This window comes from Monodon monoceros, unplaced genomic scaffold (genome assembly GCF_005190385.1).
Source record: "Monodon monoceros isolate NGI ecotype Baffin Bay Population unplaced genomic scaffold, NGI_Narwhal_1 Super_Scaffold_13, whole genome shotgun sequence".
NCBI classification, from domain to species: domain Eukaryota; kingdom Metazoa; phylum Chordata; class Mammalia; order Artiodactyla; family Monodontidae; genus Monodon; species Monodon monoceros.
This window is the reverse complement of record NW_021703769.1, coordinates 4,432,420-4,454,135: the sequence shown is the minus strand read 5'-3', so window position 1 is coordinate 4,454,135 and position 21,716 is coordinate 4,432,420. Positions and strand designations below refer to the sequence as shown.

Here is a 21,716-nt window from a genome sequence, read left to right as displayed (position 1 = left end):
GAGGCCCGGGGCCGCCCGCCTCCCAGGAAGCAGAGGAGCGGGCTCCCGTCCAGCAGCCCCGCCCGGAGGCCGCGCGTGCCCCGCACCCACCCGGGCCGCAGGCTCGTGGGCAGAGCTGGCCTGTCCTTCGACCAGGCGCGAAGGAACTGCCCTCGAGGGGCCGGGCCCCGGCAGACTGCGCGGCCCTGACACCACCTTCCAGAGCCCTTGTGACGGTGCCGCCCGCCCCCCTCCAGGGGCACCTGGCTGCGTCCCACCCCAGTGCAGGTTTCCAGCGTTTGTAGCAGAGCAGCCTCCAGCCTGGCCGTTTAAGTCCCCACTGTTTAATCCCACGAGGGTGGACGCGTGCCAGCATACGCACACAGCGCTTATCTAGTGAGATGTGACACTTCTTAATTAGGGATCCTGGGTGCCGCGGGGAGGCTGCAAAAGTGCCCTTTTAGCAAGTGAGGCAGGCGTCTGCGCGCAGGGCTCTGGCCGGCGGCCCTGTAAAGGCTGGTGTCTGTCTTGTGTCTCCCCTTCTGATGCAGCTCTGGCAGGCTGCCCTAAGCACGCTCAACCCCAGCCCCACGGACAGCTGTCCCCTCTACCTGAACTACGCCACCGTGGCCGCCCTGCCCTCCAGGGTGAGCCGGCACAATAGCCCCTCGGCCGCGCATTTCGTCACCCGGCTCGTGCGGACCTGCCTGCCGCCGGGAACCCATCGGTGCATTCTGGTGAGTTCTTCTGAGGGGCTGGCCCCGCACGGGCCCCCGAGCTTCGGGTCGCTGCGTGCTGGCCTGTTGGCCGGGGCCTGTGGCTCAGCCCTCCGGACCGCAGAGCGCTCCGGACCGCAGAGCACTCCGGCCCACGGTATCCCCGGTGTGGATGATGCTGCCGCGACCGCACCGTGCAGCCCCGGCCTTACCGCTGCCGGGGATACCGAGGGTCCCGAGACGGAACGGTCTACCCCAGATCAGTTTGGGTGGCAGACCTGAGACTCAGACCCAGGCTTCCTGAGCCTGCGTCCGCTGTGCAGCGCTGCACGTCCTGCCTTCCTGTCTCGAGAGGCAGTTGACCCCATCTGGTGGCTGACGTTTTCTTCTCACATCGTGGGACAGTGATTCCGGGGAAGGCCCCTGGGATGATGGCTTTGCTGGGGCATCTCCGTCCAGATTGTTTCCACAGTGGCCTCTGACCCAGCTCTGGGGCCCTAGCACTTCCTGATGGCGGCTCCCATGGGTTGGGCCCTGGGTCCCATCCCCCCGCCCCAACCCCGCTTCGCTCCCCTTCACCACAGCTCCACTCTCTGTGCTGCAGATGGTCTGTGAGCGGTCAGACGCCTTCGCCTCGGCCTGTGCCCTGGCCCGCGCTTTCCCACTCTTCACCCAACGCTCGGGGGCATCACGGCGCCCGGAGAAGAAGACCGTCACAGTGGAGTTTTTCCTGGTGGGACAAGACAACGGGCCAGTGGAAGTGTCCACTTTGCAAGTGGGTGTCTGGAAGTTCAGACCGGGGTCCTGTGCTGCACTCCCCACCGCCCCCCAGCTTGGGCAGAGCTCTCTCTCCCGCTCCCTGGGAGGACAGGACAGGGCTGCTGGCATTCCCGAGAAGGCCCCCGGGGCCTGTCCAAAGCCGGGCAGCGGGCTCCCGCTCCCCAGGGTGGTCTCGTTCGTTCTCAGGGTTCGGTTCTATTCAGCCAGTGTTGGTCAAGCACCTACCCCGCGCCAGGCGCTTCCATGTTTTGAAACTGATAATCCTGCCCGTGTATGTATCACGTTACCCTTTATGGTGCGCTTTTACATATGTTATTTCATTTGATCCTCCTTCGTTTGATCCTTTTGAGGCACGGCGAGGCTGGAAGTGATTTCCAACCTAGAAGTCCTCGTGTGGGCCGAATGCCAGCTTTCCCTCCCGTGGTGACCCTCCCAGCCCAGTGGTGCTGTGGTCTCACCCTCCCCACCTGCAGCCCCCGCTCCAACCGCCAGACTCAGGTGGTCCTTTCCCCTCCCCTCCCTCACCCGGCGCTCTGTCTCCGGCCCCTTGAGCAGCCCCTCATCCGCTCTGTGCCCCCAGGTCTGTAACTGCTCCCCCTCCACCGGGATTCTTTCCCCCAGGAGGAGACCATGTGCCTCATCTCTGCCGTCCTGAGACAGCTCCTCTTTTCTCTTCCCTTCACCTCCCATGGTCCGATTGCTCTGCCTATCTTAACTCCCTTTCCCCCCTCAGCCCACCAGCATGGAGTTCGCCCACCCCCTTCCTGACATTGTTTTCCAAGGGCCACATCTGTCTGACTTGAGCACTGGTCATCCCTCCTTGAAGGGCACCCGCCCAGCCGGGAGCCTGAGCCTTCTCTCCTCCCCGTACCTTTTCCGCCTGCCCCGCCCTCTCCGCGTTCCCTTTGTGGTCGCCCCCCGCCCCCCAACCGTGGGAGCATTCTGGCCTCACTCCCTCCTCTCTGGGTGGTTTCAGTGCTCCTGGGTTCCAGCCTGCAGTTGGACACCAATGATCACTCCTTCCCTCCAGCTCCAGGGAGTTCCTTCTGAGGTCTGGGCTGGGGCTGGAGGCCTGAGCATCCTCTAGCCCCTCCAAGCCCCTCTCCTCCTGCCCTCAGCCACAGGGACTGGCTTCCTGCTGTCCCTTGGCCTCACCAAGCCCAGTCCTGCCCAGGGTCCCTCTCCAGGGCCCCTCCGGCTCTGGTTCTGCCTGGTCTCAGTCCGGCTTCTGCCCGCATCCCTTCCTCGGGGAGGCCTGGCCATCCTGGCTAGCCCGGCCTCTCCCACACTGCCAGACCCTCTTGCCAGCCGAGAGCCATCTGCACCGGACATTACGCATCTGAGTTTAGCCTCTGTGCCCTGCGCTGGAGTCGGAGTCCCCCAGCCCCCGGAGGGCAGGGTCCTGGTCCTGTGCATAATGATCCCCGCACCGGCTTTGTATGTGATGAAGGGTCTCCCTGGCCCCTACATCCCACCTACTTTGCCCACCTGCACCCCACTGTTCTCTGGGACCATGGCGGCAGCCTCCTAACTGGCCTCGCTGCCTCCAGACTCCCCCCTCCGGTTCCGCTTCCCACTGCCTCACAACCAGGCAGGGGCCAGCGCTTTGCGCGTGCTTGTCAGGTGTCAGGCGCTGCTCCGAGCACACGTGTGCGCACACGCTTAATTCTCACAACTGCCCAGTGAAATGGGTTCTGTTAACTCTCCCCACTTTAGAGTTGAGCAGACTGAGCCTCAGAGATATTAAGTGACTTACCGGGGCCACGCCAGCATGGGGTAGAGCCAGGCTTAAACCGCGGCCACCGTCCGTCAGCCCTCTTTCTCTTCTGTCTTGGATCGTGAGCACATGAGTCTCTGACACCCCGGCTGGCCTTTTCCTCACCACGGGGACCACTTAGACCCTGTGTCTGTGGCCTCTCCTACCCTCCTCCTCTGTGGCATCTAATGGAACAATGTGTTGTGATTCTCTGCTGGACTTGGCGTCCCTTGGACATCTTTGAATTCAGAGTCTAGTGTGGAGCCTGGTGCACAGTAGGTGCCCCACAGACAGAGACCCTCACCCTCCTGGGGGAGAGCCCGCTGACAGGCAGCGGGGGCTACACGGCACATCTCTCATCTGAGCTGTCAAGTCTCTGCCTCTGAGGCTCCAGGGTTTAACTGCCTCGGGACAGCCTGAGAGGTGGCTGGGCTGCCGTTGTGGGCCCGGAGCCTGCCCTCCCGGTCCCTGCGGCGCTGGAAGAGGCGGTGAGGAACGGGGTGCCGTCCTCACCCCCGCCAGACCCACGCTGCGCCTCTCTCTTGATGTTGCCTCTTTCCTGCACAGGGAAAGGCAGCCAGGCCCTGGAGGTGGGTGCTGGAGGGCCAGGTGGGGCAGGAGGCAAAGCTGAGCGTCACGGCTGACGCTTGCGGCCCACCTTGCTTTCTAAACCTCATCTCCTGCTACGTGGACAGCCGAGGGGAGAGGGGATGAGCATGACCTCTGCGTGTGCCGTGCCCTTTCTGCAGTGCCTCCCGTGGTGGCCGGTGGCAGGCTCCTGCTGCCCTTTGGTCACTGGGTCGGTGCGCAAGGCCGGTCTGTCTGTGTCCTTCCCTCCTGGCCCTGTGGCCAGAGCAGTGTCACATCAGACGACCAGGAAAAAGGGTGGGGGGCTGTGACACTCACATGGGGCCCACGTGAGAAAAACACCTCCCCAGCGGGCCCAGGGACCTTTTCTCCATTGGGAGGATCCAGAGAAGCTCCTGGAGGATATGGCCTTTGAGAAGTACCTCAAAGCGTAGCTGGGATCTTGGCAACAGAAGGGGAGTCGTTTGGTCTGCTCAGGCCACCATGACAACAGCCCACAGACGGGGGGCTTGAATAGCACATGTTTAGGACGTCCAGGATCACGGTGGGTCCTGTGAGGGCTCTCTTCCCGGCTTTCAGACCACCACCTTCTTGCTGTGTCCTCTTCTTTTTTTTTTCATAAATTTATTTATTTTATTTATTTATTTATTGCCTCATTGGGTCTTCGTTGCTGCGCGCGGGGTTTCTCTAGTTGCGGTGAGTGGGGGCCGCTCTTCGTTGCGGTGCGTGGGCTTCCCGTTGCGGTGGCTTGTCTTGTTGCAGAGCATGGGCTCTAGGCCCGCATGCTTCAGCAGTTGTGGCTCGCGGGCTCTAGAGCACAGGCTCAGTAGTTGTGGCTCATGGGCTTAGTTGCTCCACAGCACGTGGGATCTTCCCGGACCAGGGCTTGAACCCATGTCCACTGCACTGGCAGGCGGATTCTTAACCACTGCGCCACCAGGGAAGCGCGCTATGTCCTCTTCTTAGGGGCAGTTATCCCATCATGGGGCCCCACCCTCCTGACCTCGTTGAAACCTGATCACCTCCTAAAGCCCCCTAATACCACCCCATTGAGGGTCAGGGCTTCAGGACATTCAGTCCATAACAGAGGGCAACACCTCCTCCTGAGAAGGGGGTAGGGGGTTGGCAGAGGCCAGACATAATGTGTGTTCAGAGGCAGGCAGGAGGGCCACCTGCCACCTGGATGAGGGGCGTACGTAGCAGGAGATGAGGTTTAGAAAGCAAGGTGGGCCCCTTGTAGGCCGGGCAGGATGCCAGACTTGAAGGGTTCCTCTGTGATTCTGGAGCTGCGTTGGACTTTATGTAGACGGCTGGAGGGTCACGGACAAACTTTTGCTTCCCTTCTACCTGCCCTTGCTCCCCTGGCGGCAGCCCTGCAACCTCTCCCGGGTGACATGTGCCTCTGACACCTCTGGGCCCCTGGCCATTGGATGAGGAGGGATGCCTTCCACCTGGTCCCAGGGCCCCAGTGACGGCCTTTTGTTTCTCCTAGTGTTTAACAAGCGCCACAGAAGGCGTGCGGCTGGCAGCCCGCATCGTGGACACGCCCTGCAATGAGATGAACACAGACACCTTCCTCGAGGTTCGTAGCCCTGGGGTCCTGCCAGGACTGGGATGGTGTCGGTAGACCCCAAGGAGAGTCAGGAAACCCAGGGCTGCGGGGGGATGGTCCACAGTCTCTGCACCTCGTCTGGGGAAGCCGCGGGCTGCTGCGGGCAGAGTCCTGCCGTCCACCCAGAGCCGAGGGGCCCCCAGGCCTCAGCTGAGGGTGGAGGGAGGACAGAGCTTCCTCCCCAAGGCCCCTCAGCAGGACTCCAGCCATGGGCTGCAGGAAATCGCAGAGTTTGGAGGGGGAGCCGCCTCTCCTGGGTTTAATCATGCTCAGAGCCAAGAGTCAAAGCCACGGCATCACAGCCCATCCCTCTCCCACCGTAAGGCATCTGCTCACCCCTGGCCCAGGCCCTGGCCTCGCCCTGATTTAAGCCGTCTTCACGTGTTTGTGTGTTGTTGTTTTTTCCATGAACCCATCCAGGAGATTAAGAAAGTTGGAAAAGAACTGGGGATCGTCCCAACCGTTATCCGGGACGAGGAGCTGAAGACAAGAGGATTTGGAGGTGGGTGGGGGCTGGTCCTCGCAGATCCTGGCCTCAGGAGCGGCCCGGGGTACCTGGGTGGCAGGGGGGCACCAGGCTGCATGGTGTGTCGTCCCAAGCTTCGCTCTGAAGGAACCCAGCCCGTGTGCAGCCCCGAGGCCAGACCCTGGGAAGCAGACCATCTGTGGGGGAGAGAGGAGGCAGCGATTCAGATTCTGATTCAGATCCTGGAAGCCTCAGGATCCAAGGCCTCCCCCACCCACTCCCTCTGCAGCCTCCCACGTGCTGCCGTCCTGGCTCCCCGGCTCACCCAGCAGGGCCTTTCTGTTCCTCGAATACACAAGTTCACGTCTACATCAAGGCCTGCACTTGCGGCCCTTTCTGTCTGGGATGCTTTCCCCCGAGACAGTCTCACGACGGGGCCGTCTTACCCTGCACGTCTTGGCCACCTCCTCAGAGAGCCTTTCCTCATTGCCAGGCCTGTCCTCCCCCAACTCCCAGGCACTGAGGTGCGGTGACTAGGACAGGAGCTGGGAAGGTCACTGTCGTTGTTATCTGAGGCTGCAAAGCCAATTACCCCAGAAGGTAGCAGCCGAAAGCAACACGTGTCCCTTGTCTTGCAGTCCTGTAGGGGGGGAATCGGGCGTGGCTTAGCTGGGTCCGGCCCAGCGTCTCTCTCGAGGCTGCGGTCATCTGAAGGCCCCACTGGGGCTGGCCGCGTGCTCCCAGCAGGGCTCATTCACGGCCCTGCCAGCAGGCCTCTGGGCCCCACTGGCTGTTCCTTGTCTTGTGGGCCTGTCCTTGAGCAACTTACAACGTGGCAACTACTTCTCTCAGAGCAAGGTCTCCGAACAAGAGACAAGAAAGAGCAACATAGAGGCGAGGTCTTCTTCTGTCACCTAATCTTGGAAGTGGTCTTGTCATCTCTGCCACACCCGGAGGCACTGAGACATGCCGTCCTGCCCACACTTTGGGGAGGGGATCCACACGATCGTGAATGCCCAGAGGCAGAGTCTGTGGGCACACGTTAGTGGAGGCAGAGGCCGTTCAGTCAGAAGGCTTCACGGAGGAGGTGGCGTTGGCAGCGGGTCTTGCAGGATGAGCAGCAGTTTGCCAGGCAGCTATTACGGCCTCTTATCCTGGTTGCTACGATTGTGCAGTTCGATTACTGGGGGACTGTGAGGCATGGGCTGTGCCCACAGCAAGCCACAGTTTTCTTGAGAAAGATAGGGCATAGGAACCAACAGTGAGGCAGTGGTGGGAGCGAGGTCGGAAAGGGAGGTACCTCCTGAGTGCACAGAGAGGTCAGGGAAGGGAGGGCAAGCAGGGGCTGGAGCGGCCTTGCAGAATTATCCAGAAACCACTTCATTCTGCAATCCTGTTCACGTCTTTCTGGGAATGGTACAATATTTTTTTTCTCAGCGGGTTTTCTTGCCTCACAGTACTTCGTGCAGAATTCATTTGCAGTCCCAGGGCAGTGAACTCATTTGCCTTCCCCTATCCCACACCGGCCAGGGGGCGGGAGGGGGCAGGGAGCTCTCCGGGAGGAACGTCCACAGGCCAGTGGCTACTTCGGGGGGAGAGCAGTGTTGCTGGGGGGCTTCCGGGAGTCTTCTGCTGGGTCCAGCCCGCGCCTCACTGACGTGTCCTGTGCTTTCCCTAGGGATCTACGGTGTGGGCAAGGCCGCCCTCCACCCCCCAGCCCTAGCCGTCCTCAGCCACACCCCGGTCGGAGCCACCCAGACCATCGCGTGGGTGGGCAAGGGCATCGTCTATGACACCGGGGGTCTCAGCATGAAGGGGAAGGTGAGGTGCGGGGCTGGGGCTCGGGCGGGGCCGGGTGGGAGGGCCCCTTCTCGGGCGTTGGAGGAAGGAGCAAGGTTCCTGGGCCTCGGAGTCGGGGCGTCCAGGGGGGAGGCCGTGGGGCCCAGTCCCCCGAGAGGCAGACGATTTCACGCCCGCACTTCAGACAGGAGGCAGGAAACAGAAAATCTGGAGGAGAAGAAGGAAGGGGCCTGGGGAGACGCCCACCGTCTCCACGACCGTCTGAGGTCCCCCAAGAGGATGCTTAGTGGTGGTTCTCACGAGACCTTCGGAAAGCAGATGCCCTGGTTAAAGGGAGGGGAGTTTGGGCCCAGGAGCCAGGCGCCTGGGAGCGTTGCTGGGAGGCTGCAAGTCCCAGAGTCCCTTTTAAGGGCGGCCCCTTCTCACGCCCAGGGGCCTGCCCTGCACCAGGAGCAGGGGGAGAGGTGTCTTCATCTGCTCATCCCACATGCAGGTGCTCCAGGCCCGGGCTGGGCTCCAGGGCGAAACTGGAAGAGGAGAGTCAGCCATCCCGGAGAGGAAGCTTTTAGACGGCTGAGCGCGAGCTAAGCTCGCGCAGGGAAGACATTGACGACTGGCAGCCCTCGTGGCTCTCAGACGCGTCCTCTTGGCCCAGATGGTGTTTTAAAATCCGAATTAGTTACCAGCATTTAAAAACAGGAAGAATTCTCACGGGACTGGGTCTCTTACCTTTTGTAACCTCAGGGGACCTGGCAGCGCTGGTCGTGCATTGGCACCTGGGGGCGCCCTGCTGGAGCTAAGCGGCAGCTGCTCCTGTGGGTGCGCCTCCTTCCTCCGGCTGGCGGCCGGTCCCGCCACTCCCTGTCGCTCCTCTGACGTCACACCCCAGGGTCAGCTGCTGTTCAGGGTAGGGCTTGTGCTGCTCCTTTTTGCACTTCTGTATTTGGTACCTAGAGTAGATGATCTTTTTTTTTTAACATCCCTCCTCTTCTAAACAACAAAATTACTTTCAGGACTAATCGGGAAATGAAACAAATAATGTATGTTTAAAAAAACCAAACACCAGTAGTGAATTCCCTTTCATTGAATTCCATACATGTTATCATGCCAATAAAAAATTAAAAATGAATGTTATAGTACAAATAAAGAAAACAGTCATCCATTAACACTTTTAAACAGCATTAATGTGGGCTTACCTGGTGGTCCAGTGGTTAAGACTCCACCTTCCACTTCAGGGGACGTGGGTTTGATCCCTATTCAGGGAAGTTCCGCATGTTGTGAGGTGCGGCCAAAGAAAAAAAGAAAATAGCATTAATGTCATTTTTGATAGGAAAAAACTGATGCCTCCACGTTATTCTCTCGTGGTGATGTATGCCAGCCTCAGACACTGCTGTCAGGCCTTAGCTTCTGGGGATTTGTCAATGACTTTATCGAAATTGGTCATCTTCACGTCTTTGTGTTCACTAGACAGAGGTACCAGGTTGGTCAGTCTGTGTTCACTCATAGTTGATCCAAAACAACACAATTCATTTTAATTTTGAAGAGTTTCTATCCCATGAAGCAACGGATACACAAATACTCAGGGAAAGTCTCCAACAGTAGGGTCCCTCGGCAGAGACTGCTAAGAATCCCATTTCCCAAGAAACTCCCCAAATTGGTATAGCATCCGTGTCTCCGGTCCTTTGAGATCAAGTCCAGCAGCTTTCAGACGTCTGTGGAGTAAAAACATTTTAAACACCACGACTCCAGTGGTTCCCCGAGACTGAGGGCAGCAAAGAGGCTCGCTGCTCCCTGGGGTTCACTCCGAGCGCACCATCCGAGGGCAGGAACTCGCCATCACAGGCGCTGTGGACGCTGACCGGCCGGCCGCCTCCGGAGCCCGACTCAGAACCAGGGCACCTCGCGGAGTCTGCGCCACCGGCAGTGATGAGTATCCATGTGGGACAGTGTTGCTGGAGTCAGTGTTGTAGGAGTTAACACAGGTGGACTTGAAGCTTTTATTCATGTGATTAGGGCTCGCTTCAGCCAACAGCAGGAGGAATATTTTTCCACTGATGACAACAGGCAGACTGACTTCTGGTCGGTTTATTACCATTTTAAATTCTCTGCCGATGGTGAGCCCCTCTAGCTGCACCTGGTGCTGGCTCCCCGCCCACACCCTTGATGGGGGCTCTTGCCCTGAGTTCTGGGGGGCAGAATTTCAGGCTCATTTGGATGGTGGCTTGTTGGAGGGCGGGAGTGAGAAGCAGGGCTTCCTGGAAATTAGTCATTTTGCTGGTGGCACCCTCTCCCAGTTTTGCAGGAACAACCCCGGTTTTCAAGGCAAATCAGGATCAGCGTGAATTAACAGGTCTCAAGTGTGTTAGACTCAGGACCCCTTCCAGTCTTAACAAGTATTGATTCCAAAGAGATTTTGTTTATAAGGGTGATGTCTGCTGGTATTTACCCTACTAGAAATTAAAACTGGGAAATTTTTAAGATATTTATTAATTCATTAAAAAATAACAATATGACCCCATTGCATACCATTGTAAATAATACAGTTTTATGAAAAGAACTGTATTTTCCAAAACGAAAAAAAATTACCGAGAGGAGTGGCAATGTTTTACTTTTTTGCAGCTCTTTAATGTGTGCCTTAATAGAAGACAGCTGTGATCTGCATTTAGTCTGTTGTGATCTGTTTTCGTTGAGATACAGAAAGGAAATCTGGCCCCAGTGCTTTTGTAGTTAGAAAAGGGAGAAGCATTTTAGTACCCTCTTCAGGTAACTCAGGACATTCCTCTTTGCTATTACACCAAAACTCGACAGGTGGGAGCTTCTGAAAGGTTAGTTACGATATGGAATCTGAAACCACGTCTGTGAGCTTTGATGTTCTGCTACGTTGAAACCTGCGGGGTCTGTCTTGAACTTTGAATGTATGATTTTATCATATCACACGTGATGTGGGTCATTTGGAAAATATTGTTCACAGAGTTATGTGGAACCTCCAGATTTTGACACATTTCATTATATAATATTTTTCAAAACCACATTCGTTAATATCACCGTCTATCTCATGTAAAAAGGTGAGTGTTAGGAAGCCATCATGGAGGCAGATACAAGTTTTCCAAAATTCTGATTTTTGCTTGGCAGCTCAAATTTTACCACTGGCACCAAGCAATGCCCGGTGCCCTCCTGGAGGTGAGAGGCTCACTTTGATAGTTTTGGGGAAAATGTCTGCAGATACCTGAGTCTAGATCCCCAGCATGTGTCAGTGGTTCCTCCAAGTACAATGGTGTTTGCAAGAACAGAGAGGCTTGCTGAGCTCAGGAAAGACTCAGTGCCCGCTCCCACTTGGGCTCCAGCCGACCCGCCGTGACCGACTGCCGGGCGTCGGGGAGAGAGAGCAGGGCCTTCCCGGCACCTTCCATCTCATCACAGACAGTGTTGGGAACGGCTGTACCCCACGGCTGAGATTTTGAAAAGTGAATCATTTACTGCTCCAGCAAGAAGACTCGAGTGAAATGAGCAGTGCCTGATTTCCCGGAAGGCCTGGAAATGAATCCGGTGACCGCCAGTTCCCGTGGGGCCCCGGGCCACGGCTCCAGCCATCACTGCCCCTGCCCCCTTGGTGCAAGTGTCAGCCTACCAGTGACCAAGGCGTTACCATGGAAACCGTTTCTCTTATAAAAACAGGAACGACGGGTGGGGTCCGAGAAGCTGACACAGTCAGTTGAGCTGCGTTTTTGGTGGGACATTTGTTCTGCCCGTGACGGGGGATCACGGGGTTTCAGTGACCATCTCGAGCCGTTTTCTGTGTGGCCATTTTGCAAGGGGTTTGATTCTAGGTCTGAGGCCCTGTTTTTCCATTTAAACAATCTTGTGGTTTCTTGCAGATTAGGTCAAAATAGATGGCTTGGTTTCAGTAGCACTAGCTGAGTCATTTTCACTCAATTGTAAAAGCAGCTCCGTTTATATCTAAAGATACTTTCCATTAAAACTCGAGGCTCACGTAATCCAATAAGGGTTCAGAAAAATCTCTTGGCACCTTTCGATCCCAAATCCTTACATCCGATGACCTGTTGTTAATTTAAAATATGAACCTGTCAGTTAGTGTTGGGAACCTATGGAATGTAAAAATGCGTAGCTGCTCTCAGCTAGCTTAAAGAAAATCGTGTTGCCTCTGTGGCCGGAGGGCGCCTTTGTCTCCAGTGATCCTCCCATTAGACCCGTCACCCCAGAGACGCCAGCTGGGGCGGGTGGCAGGTATCCTCAGGGTGGGGGTGGGATTGGTGATGTCACAGTGACTGGTGACATTTGGGAAGAGCTCCCATTAACCCGGACGGGGCGGTCAAGGTAGGGGGACTTGGTCATGGCCTAGCCAGGAGCCAGGTCACGGCGAATCCGGCAGCTCTGGACGTCTCCCCCTCCCCCTCCCCCCTCGCAGAGTTCCCTTCAGTAACTCCCAAAGCTCTGCTCGAGCCGGAGGCACCCCGGCATCTTTAGCCCTTGCTTCCCGTTGCTTCTAGGGGACCCCAGGTGACCAGTGGCGTTTCCTGGGTTCTGTGGGCACCAGGTCCTGCACCTCCGGGGCCCTGATGTACGGGCTGCGGCGGGGGCCCTGGCGCTGGGGGGTCAGCATCCACTCACCTCTCTCTCGTCCCCCTGTGCCACCCACAGACCACCATGCCAGGGATGAAGAGGGACTGCGGGGGCGCCGCGGCCGTGCTGGGGGCCTTCAGAGCCGCCGTCAAGCAGGTGGGTGCGGCCCCATCCTCCCCTCGCGGCCCTTCTCCCCAGAGCGCCCCCGCGCGTCCTTCCTGAGCCTCTGCAGCCCCCTGGCCCCTTTCCCTCTGCACCCCAGCCCTGGGCCCCTCGGGCTCCTCCACCCGAGCATGTCACCTTCGCCTGCGCGTCTGGCTTCACGGGTCCCCGCTGAGTTCTGAGAGCCTCGCCCATCCGGACCAAAACGGGAAGGGTGCCGTGGAGCGGACTGCCCACCCGGCCTGCCCGCCCTCACTCGGGGTCCGGTGCTCAGGGTCGGGGTCTGGGGAGGGCCGTGGTGCTGTTTGGAGGAAGGGGCCCGGGGTCGGCCCTGGAGTAGTCTGGGTGGCCACTTTGAGCACAGACGTCCAGGGTAGCCGGAGGGCCCTGCACTCCCCACCCAGGGCACGCCAGGCCTCGTGGAGCCCAACGATTGGAACCCGATTCCTGAGCTAGAGGAGCCCTGTTGAGGGGGCCAGCAGCAGTGGCTGCTCCCCGGCGTTTGGAGTTGTAGAGGGTGTTTATCCAGCAAAGGGGGGTGGGCGCACACCGGCTGTCCAGGGCCACTTACCTCTCAGTGTGGCTCCTTCGGGCGCTTCTGAGAAGCCCAGCCCTTCGTGTCACCAGATACAAGCTCTCCTTCCCCACAGACAGGGTCCACCTGAGCAGTGTGGCTCCCATGGGGTGGACGTCCAGTGAAAAGATTTTGGCAAATAGTTTCTGCCCCCGAGAGGGGAGCAGGAAGTCCGGGAGGAAGGAGGGCTCGGCCTGCGTCCCGACGGTGCCGGGGGTCCTCCCTAGGAGGGAGAGCTGCGGCCACGGCACCGACCCCCGAGGAGCAGTGCGTGCCCCCCCCCCTCTGCGGAGCCAGGGGTGGGGTGGGGAGGGGGTCTTGGCCCTCGTCCCCTCGCCCTGCTCGGCACACGCAGGCCCGGCCTGGGGGCCACACCCAGCTCAGCTGCCCGCCTGGGGCCCTGCGGGCTGAGCCGGGCTCGCCCCCTCAGTAGATGAGCTCGACAGGGATGCGAGGGGAAAGGCCCAGCCGCGGTTGGCCGCTGCTTGTTGTCAGCTCGTGGGGGAGTGTCTGGAGAGCTCACGTGGCCGCGCTGCCCGGAGTCTTTGCTGAGGGGCCCGGGTGACTGCCCGTGCAGGGTCTGTCCTGGCATCTGGACAAGCCGGCCGGGAGGCGCCCCAGCAGGTAGACCCGTCCTGTGTGCAGGGAGCTGCTTGGCAATTAACGCCGGTTCATCAGCTGGCGGCCGTGAGTGGTCTCGGGACCCTCTGGACCCTCCACCGCCAAGGGTGCTGCCGTGGGGTGCTGAGGGTCCCCACCCCGCAGGGGCCGAAGCCTGGAGGCTCCGCCTGAAACTGGTTTTGTAAGGAAAGGAGCGGGCCTCAATATGAGCCTCGAAACACTTAACGACGGAGACGGATCGTAACCCACAGAATAGAATAAGTATCCCCACGTCACACGGGCAGGCATAGTCATCTATTCACAGCAGAATCCCGGTTGCCTACTGTACCAGTGACAGAAATAGAAAACCACCATGTGGCAAACAGCAGTGTAGTAATTGTCTCAGGTGAGAATGACCAACAGATGCTAAAACCAGAGGTGAGTGTGGTGAGAATGGGAGCGAGGAGGTGAGTCCACGCAAGGGCTTCTGTGGTGGGACACGGGGGCGGGGGTCACTGTGTCCCCGTGGACTCCACCGGGCAGGGACAGCACACACGACCTGAGGGTAGGCACAAGGAAACACCAGAGATAAAAGGCCAACCTCAGAAGCCCGCAGATCGGCAGGTTTGTGTGGTGAGGGCCTGTGACCGCTGGCCACCCTGTGTGGGCGGGAGACAAGGGCTGAGCGAGGCCCCTGGGGAGCGGCCGGGCTGGGACTCAAACCCGGCCGCACAGCCCCGCTTCCGGGCTCAACGCTGCATTGCACGGACTTTGGTGGCGGACCCCTGGTCTAGAGCCCGCCGCCAGGACCACGGGGAGTGCCGGAGGCTGTGCTCGCCGCTCCCTGGACTCCTGTCTGCCTGTCTGTCTGTCTGTCGCTGTCCTGGTGGGTCAGAGGGGAATTCCGGCCCATCCTTCCCCCACTGCCGGCACCCCCAGACTGTACCTGGAGCCTCCGCCCTTGTCCCTACAGGGTTTCAGAGACACCCTCCATGCCGTGTTCTGCTTGGCTGAAAACTCGGTGGGACCCAGCGCCACGAGGCCGGACGACATTCACCTGCTGTACTCAGGAAAGTAAGGCCGACCCCGCCCGCCCACCTCACAGTGCCTGCCCCCCTCACGTTGTCTCTGTTGTTGGAACTCGTGGCCCTTCCCAAGACTCGGCTGGCAGCCCTGGCCACGCCCAGCTCACCCCGGCCAGGGCCAGACGCAGTGGGGAGGACGCCCTGTGTCAGGAGCCCCTGGGCAGCGCCACTTGGTCCCAGGGTGGCCGCGAGCGTGGCCGTGTCGCTGCGCGAGGTGTCGGGCGCCCCGCAGGGGCTTGGGACCCACCCTGCCTTAGGGGGACAGGCCCTTGCTGACCTTTTGGCTTACTGTCCTTCGGGTGTCTGAAGCCTGCACCCCCAGACCCCCAGCTGGGGGGCCCTCCCTGCATCTCCTCCCTGAGATCAGCCCTTGGGCTACTCCTTCTCAGCTGCAGGAGGAGACACTTGAAAGTCACAGCAGGCAGCCTCTGGCGGAGCAGGTGGCCCAGGGTTCAGAATAGCGGAGTCCGCTCGCCCGCCCAGCCCTCCCACGGGCGCCTGTCCCCAGGGTGACCCCGAGAGGCGCCGCCTCCCCTCACTTACCCAGGCAACCCTGTTCTCCCATCTGACAGATGAGGAAACAGAGGCACGGGAGCGGGGGGGTGGGGCGGGCATCGCTCCGGACCCCCTTGCTCGTGGCCCTGGCGCTGCGTTTCTGTCGGGGACAGGAAGGAGGGGCTCTCAGTGGGGTCTCGGCTGCACCCTAGGACTGTGGAAATCAACAACACGGACGCCGAGGGCAGGCTGGTGCTGGCGGATGGCGTGTCCTACGCGTGCAAGGACCTGGGCGCTGACATCATCCTGGACATCGCCACGCTGACCGGAGCTCAGGTGGGGCCCTCAGCAGCGGCCCCCGAGGAGCCGGAGGCCACCTTGACTCTGAGAGGGGCGGGGTCTGCTGTCCCTTCATCTTCATAAGGGGCCGGAGCTGGCCCATGGGGCTCCGTGGGGGTGCAGGCGCGCAGGGCCCGAGGACCACAGCGGGAACGTCAGGGCAGGACAGGGACCGTCCCCCAGGTGGCCGCGCTCAGGCCTCTCTCGCTGTCTTGCTGCCTCACTTTCTGTTGGTCCCTCTTCTGTCCTGGGTGTTCCCTGCCACCCCGACCTGGATACCCTCCCCGCCGGCTCTCTCCATCTCTCCCCACGTCCCCAGGGCATCGCCACGGGCAAGTACCACGCGGCAGTGCTCACCAACAGCGCCGAGTGGGAGGCGGCCTGCATGAAGGCCGGGCGGCAGTGCGGAGACCTGGTGCACCCGCTCGTCTACTGCCCGGAGCTGCACTTCAGCGAGTTCACCTCGGCCGTGGCAGACATGAAGAACTCAGTGGCGGTAGGTGTGGAGCAGGGCGGAGCAGGGTCAGAGCGACCCCGAGAAGCAGCAGCAGGGCAGGTCAGGGTACCCCCCACGAGGCCCCAGATCCGGGCTCTGCCTCCGGCGCCCCCTCGCCCGGCGTGAAGGCAGAGCCCGTAGCCACGGGCACGGCCCTCGGGGTCACTGTCTGCTGCTCCCCGCACGCTCGCTGCGGACGGTGGGGTGGAGCGGGTGCCGAAGGGTCACGGCCGTCCTCCTGCCCCAGGACCGGGACAACGGCCCCAGCTCCTGCGCCGGCCTTTTCATCGCCTCGCACATCGGCTTCGACTGGCCCGGGGTCTGGGTCCACCTGGACATCGCTGCGCCTGTGCACGCCGTGAGTCCAGGCCCCGGGGGTGCCCCCGCCTCCCCCCGTTAGGACTCGCTTGGCCGGCCGGCTGCTCTGTTCCCCTCCCCGGCCCCTCCTCACCCTCTCTTGCGTCCAGAGCCCCTCTCTGGCTCCAAAGCTGCAGGCTGAGCTCATCGGAAACATTGTGTGTGAGGGTCACACGGCCAGCTGTGGTCCCCCTGACCTCTGGCCTCCTCATCCCTGGGAACAGCGTGGCTGCTCCGTGGAGTCCGTCCCAGCCGACCTGTCCTCGGCAGGAGGCCCAGGGCCCTCGGTCTCGCCCTTTCCCACCCCAGGGAGACGGGCTGGAGGCAGGGAGCCCAGGGCCGTGTCCACCAGCCCATTGCCCACCGGCCCGGAGTGTAGTGGGACAGAGAAGGGGGCCGTGGGGCATGTTGGGGGGCAGACGCCCTGGTCCGGGAGCCAGGAGTCCCCACCCACATCCCGGCTGCGGTTTGCCGAGCGGCTGTGGCTCGGCCGCACGTGTTTCCACTGCCCTCGCCCACAGGGTGAGCGGGCCACGGGCTTCGGTGTGGCTCTCCTGCTGGCACTCTTCGGCCGGGCCTCTGAGGACCCTCTGCTGAACCTGGTGTCCCCGCTAGGCTGTGAGGTGGACGCCCAGGAGGAGGACGCGGAGAGGGACTCCAAGAAGCGCAGGCTCGTGTGACGCGGCTGCCCCGCCCGGCGGCGCTGGGCTCTTTACCTCACTTTGCACTGATTAATTGTAAGCAATTGGAAGATTATACCTTAAGATGAACTTTGGTTTGTTTTGTTTTTAGTTGTCGTGGTGACGGAAAGGGCTCCTTCTTGTAAGGCTTAGGAGGCAGCTCAGGGTTTGGCGGGGGCCCCGGGGAGCGATGTGCGGGCAGCAGTGGGCTTGTTTCTGTTTGATTCGCCGCCAGCTTCTGCAGACCGCGCTCCCTGCTGGGGCCTCCGCACGACCCCGGGCCCCAGGATGCGTGCGCGGCCCTGACGCTCTGGGCTGCGCGGCCCTCGTGTCCACGGTGGGTGCCGTGGCCCAGTCTCCAGCCCGGGCCCTGCGCGTGGCACCCACATTACAGAGAGCCCAGGCCCGTGCTCCAGCCAGGGCTGCCGCTGCCTCCAGGCAGCCCTGCCCTTTGAAAGGATGGAGGTGACTTACTTCGGTGACCCAATTTTATGGAGCAAGAGGAAGCTCTACTCTGGCCCCTTAGAATTCACTGGGGGTGGAATTAAATATGGCTGAACCACATCACATCTTTGCCTCCGTCTCACTCTCTCTCCAGCCCGTTTTAGAAAGCAACCCTGACGCCTGCCCATGGGCCTGAGGCTCCGGGATGCCACCACCTTCTCCCAAACCAGCATCTGGCTTTGAGATGCAGCTTGTCAACCTCGTTTTTACAGATGAGCACCCTGGGGCCCTCGGGTCCAGGCCTGCACACAGCCTGGGCCATCTTGGATCTGAGGGTTCAGAGTGTAGACTCCTCGGGCTCTTAGGGCTTTCCCACGACCTGCAGTCTGCAGGGAAGGCTGTCCCGACCCCCCGAGCACATCACGAGACAAGTGTTGTACGGGTTCAAGTGAAGGTCCCCCCCGGGCATGTTCCTAGGTGCTGAAGGGCCCAGTCTGGCCAGGTTTCAGGGAGACCCCTGACCTGGGCCCAGCGGAGGAGATCGGGGACTCGGGCCCCACCCGGCATGGAGGCGGCTGCCCACGCCTCCTCTGCCGGGGACAGGAGGGCGAGAACGTGGCTGCAGGACACTCGTCCCCAGCTGTGCCCTGACAGTCAAGGTGACTCTTTCTGGGTTTGGTCCCAAGCACGTATTTAATGACTGCCTGCCGTGGGCACAGCCCCGACTGGGAAAACCATGGCCCACGTGTTAAGTCGCAGTAGTAGTGGTCAGAGGGCGCTCGGCGGGCCACGCTGTGAGCTCAGGGAGGCGCAGGGGCCGGAGGGGCCAGGAGCCTTCACGGGTCATTAGCGCGCTTAATGGTCTTGAAGTAGGCAGCTCGCTCCAGCTTCCCCCGAGAAGCCCTGGAGGAGCCAGAGATCACCGAGGTGGCCCAGCTCCTCCTCCAGGCAGCTGGCACTGTCCCCCCCCCCCCCCGCACCCCCCGCAGAGGCTGCAGGATGCAGGGTCAGGGAGCCGGGGAGGAACTGAGTCTCCCTTGTGCGGGCACAAAGGCGGCCTCAGGCCCGGGGACTCAGCTGGGGAGCAGCTGCAAGGGCTTGGCATCAGGGGGACCCAGGGCTGAGGCAAAGACCCTGCTTCTCGAGGCCAAAGGGCCTGAGGACGTGACGGCTGCTTCCCATGGCCCCTCTGGAGCCCCGGCAACAGGGTGTTTGGGGGCCGGCGGGCGCCGGTGCGTCCACTTGATCGTGGTCTTGGGTGAGCGGTACAGGAAGCTGAGCCTGGCCAGCAGCTTCTGCTCCAGCTGCAGCTTCAGCCCAGCTCGCGGACCGGGAAGACGGCAGCGCAGAGCCCGAGCACGCGGACCACGTCGGGCAGCTGGTCGTACATGATGGACCGGGCGATGCCGGGGAAGTGCTCGTGGATGAACTTGGCCGCGACCATCACCACCGACACGTAGAGCCTGACGAGGCTGGGTGGGGGCAGCCGTCAGCGCCGCTGTCCCGGGAGAGGAGTCACGGCCCCCGACTCAGCCCAGCTGTATAGGGGCACGAGTGCTAGCCGCTCACGGCCCCCGAGGCCTCCTGTGGGTGGGTCTGGGGTTCCAGCCCCCGCCTGGGGTTGGAGGGCGGGGTGACGGGCACCTGTGGAGCGACACACGTTATTACCCTGCAGACAGGAATGAGGGACAGGACGGTGGGAATGTCCCTTTCTGCTAGTGGCTTGTGTGACAGACAGTAAACCACCGTCTTGGTATGTTTCTGAGGCCAAGGGAACAGGGGCTTGTGTCCCCCCCCCCCCCCCGCCCTCCTGGGGCAGTTCTGGGGAGCAGGGTGAGGAGGGACCGGAAGGTTCTGAAGAGCCCAGGGCACGAGGCAGGTTCTTAGAGCCGGGGGAGCCTTACCCGTATCCTGCCAGGAAGTCCAGGCTCCGGGGGCTGACTTTGTCGTGAAAGATGACCAGCTCCATGTCCTGGCCGCAGCCCCGGCTCTGGTCACAGCCTGGCCGCCACTCCTGGACACCCCGCCACTCAGCCGCCGGGCTGGCCGTGAGGGCCTCCGCCGGCCTCAGCTGCTGCAGCCGGACTGTGGCTTTGCGGAAGAAGGCCAGGCGGTCCACGTCCCAGGACCTGTGGGAGTGGGCTGTGCAGGAGACACAGCATCAGGCCCTGGGGACGTCTGCAGGCTCGGGAAGACCCAGTGTCACCCAAGGTGACCGGGTCAGGGAACTTGCCTCGGATGGGCCCGAGATGGACGTTCAGGGAAACGAAACCTCTAACGCTCTCCGGCTCTCCCCATACGCAATGCAGCCTCCACTCAGGCGCAGCCTGGCCCTGCACCCAAAATGCACCCCTTTTTCCTGCCTTGTTCAGGGGCCCCCCACCTGGAGGCCCCTTCCCCAGCCGGCCCCTGGCAGTACCTCCCGATGGGCCGGTAGTTGTGGTCTCCCTGGAAGGCTCAACCTTGTCCCCTGGTGCACACTGATGCACCCCTAAGAGCTCTCGGGGCCCCCAGGAGCACATCCACGCGACCCCACCAGCCCCCTCCCCCAGTCCACGTTGGTTGGGTTGGCATCTGCTGCAGGACGCCCTGCCCAGAGCCTCTGTTCACACTGTTCCCTGGCAAATTGATGCTCAGCAGTTTGTTTATTTGTTTGTTCTTTAACAAAAGGTTGCTTTGGTTTGAGATTCAGCAAAAACACACGCCGCCTTCTGCTTCCTCTCCATTCGGGATTCAGTAAATTAGCTGTTCTCCAGTTGGCTTCGGGGCCTCGCCTCAAATGAGCCTCCAGCAAGATAATGCGTTTAAAAGCCCTTGGAAAAGTACCAGGCACACTCACGCACGTGAGAGACAGTGTCAACCCGCGAGCGGCTCGCTCAGCCCTGCACCCGAGCCAGGCGGGCTCATGGGGCCTTAGGCCGCCGGGTAGGGCCCGGGGGCGGGGGGCTGCCTTGTGCCATCCTGCCCCACCGACCCCCTGTCTGCCCCAGCAGCGTCATCTGAGGCCGGGGGCAGGGATGTGAGGGCAGGACGGGCCCTTATCAACTTCCAGCCGGTGGGCCTCTCTGTGGTCCTGTGAGCCTTGGGGATGAGTCCAGGGAGGATTCTTCAGTCAGGAAATCAAAGAGACAAGAATCCAGAGGCCCTGCTTCACAGTCACCTGCATTTAGCATAGTTCAAACACGAGGGGCCTCTGTCTGAAACCGTGAGTTCCTATTGGCTGCGTGAGAAACTCTGCGGGGCTCAGACCCCCTGCCCCCTCCCCGAGTCAGCTTAGAAAGTCTCCCCAACTCCGTGACCGTGGCCTCCCTTGAGATGCCTGACTGTCCCTTCCTTCTAATGGGTTGGCTGAGTTTCTGTGGCGTCCGCGAGCGTGTTTGGTCCAGCGTGGGGATGGCCTGAAGGCGGCTTCCTCGGCCAGCAATCTTTATTAAGCGCCACCTGTATGCACCCGTGAGACACGCACTCCTCTCGTGGGGTCCTTCCCAGCCTGCAGCCTGGGGGGGCCAGCTTCTAGCTGGGGAGCCAGAGCTGGCCTGTGGGAAGCTGGAGGTGGGCTGCCCCCAGCACCCAGGGGGCCCAAGCTGTAGGCGGCTCACAGGCCGGAAGTGGCCCTCAAGCCCACCTCAGACACTCGCTTTCTTGTACCAACCATGGAGATGTCATTAGCAACTAATAGAATAGCATCTTGTAAGCAATTTGCCTCGTTCAGGGCACATTATCTTATTCCTACCCCGGAGCACGGAAGCCAGTGTGTGTGTGCGCACGCGCGCGTGCGTGTGTCAGGCAGGCGGGAGATTCAAGCCCAGGGGGCCGGGCTCTTGCTGCATGATTTCCGCCTTCCGTCCAGAGCCCTCTGACCTTTGGCAGCCCTCGCGGTAGGCACCCGTCCATGGAAGAAGGAGGTGAGTCCACAGATGCTCAAGGCCGAGCCTGGCCAGACAGAAGCGGCCAGTTCACAGGGCCCGTCACTGGCCAAATGCCCCCGGAGCTGTGCGTGCGGCCCCGGGCTCTGAGCCTCAGTTTCCCCATCTGTCAAGTGGCCCTGGACCCTCTGGCTTCCTGTGATCTGAGAGGCCGGATGCTGAGTGTGCTGCTCACGGGCTCCGGGCTGGCAGAACTGGGTTCAAACCCCAGCCCTGCCTGTTTTGTGGCTTGAGAGCTGGAGCCGGTTAGCCAGTTACCTGTGTCCTAGGGACACCATGC

At 61.0% G+C, this 21,716-nt stretch overlaps 1 protein-coding gene across 9 annotated transcripts in view; it reads left to right on the top strand.

Moving 5' to 3' along the window:
* Window positions 1-17,724, top strand: part of STX16 (syntaxin 16) — a 54,136-nt gene extending 36,412 nt beyond the window's left edge. For 8 of the 9 annotated variants that reach the window (XM_029220180.1, XM_029220182.1, XM_029220178.1 and 5 more), the window contains 11 exons: window positions 531-716; window positions 1,300-1,470; window positions 5,312-5,401; window positions 5,852-5,933; window positions 7,576-7,718; window positions 12,357-12,434; window positions 14,588-14,688; window positions 15,407-15,530; window positions 15,853-16,029; window positions 16,277-16,387; window positions 16,908-17,633. In XM_029220180.1, coding sequence (XP_029076013.1) covers window positions 531-716; window positions 1,300-1,470; window positions 5,312-5,401; window positions 5,852-5,933; window positions 7,576-7,718; window positions 12,357-12,434; window positions 14,588-14,688; window positions 15,407-15,530; window positions 15,853-16,029; window positions 16,277-16,387; window positions 16,908-17,066 — 1,422 coding nt within the window. In that variant the 3' untranslated portion in view covers window positions 17,067-17,633. Of the gene's footprint in view, window positions 1-530; window positions 717-1,299; window positions 1,471-5,311; window positions 5,402-5,851; window positions 5,934-7,575; window positions 7,719-12,356; window positions 12,435-14,587; window positions 14,689-15,406; window positions 15,531-15,852; window positions 16,030-16,276; window positions 16,388-16,907 lie in introns of all 9 variants that reach the window. The other variant, XM_029220179.1, reaches the window with a different exon arrangement.
* Window positions 17,725-21,716: the final 3,992 nt, after the last annotated feature.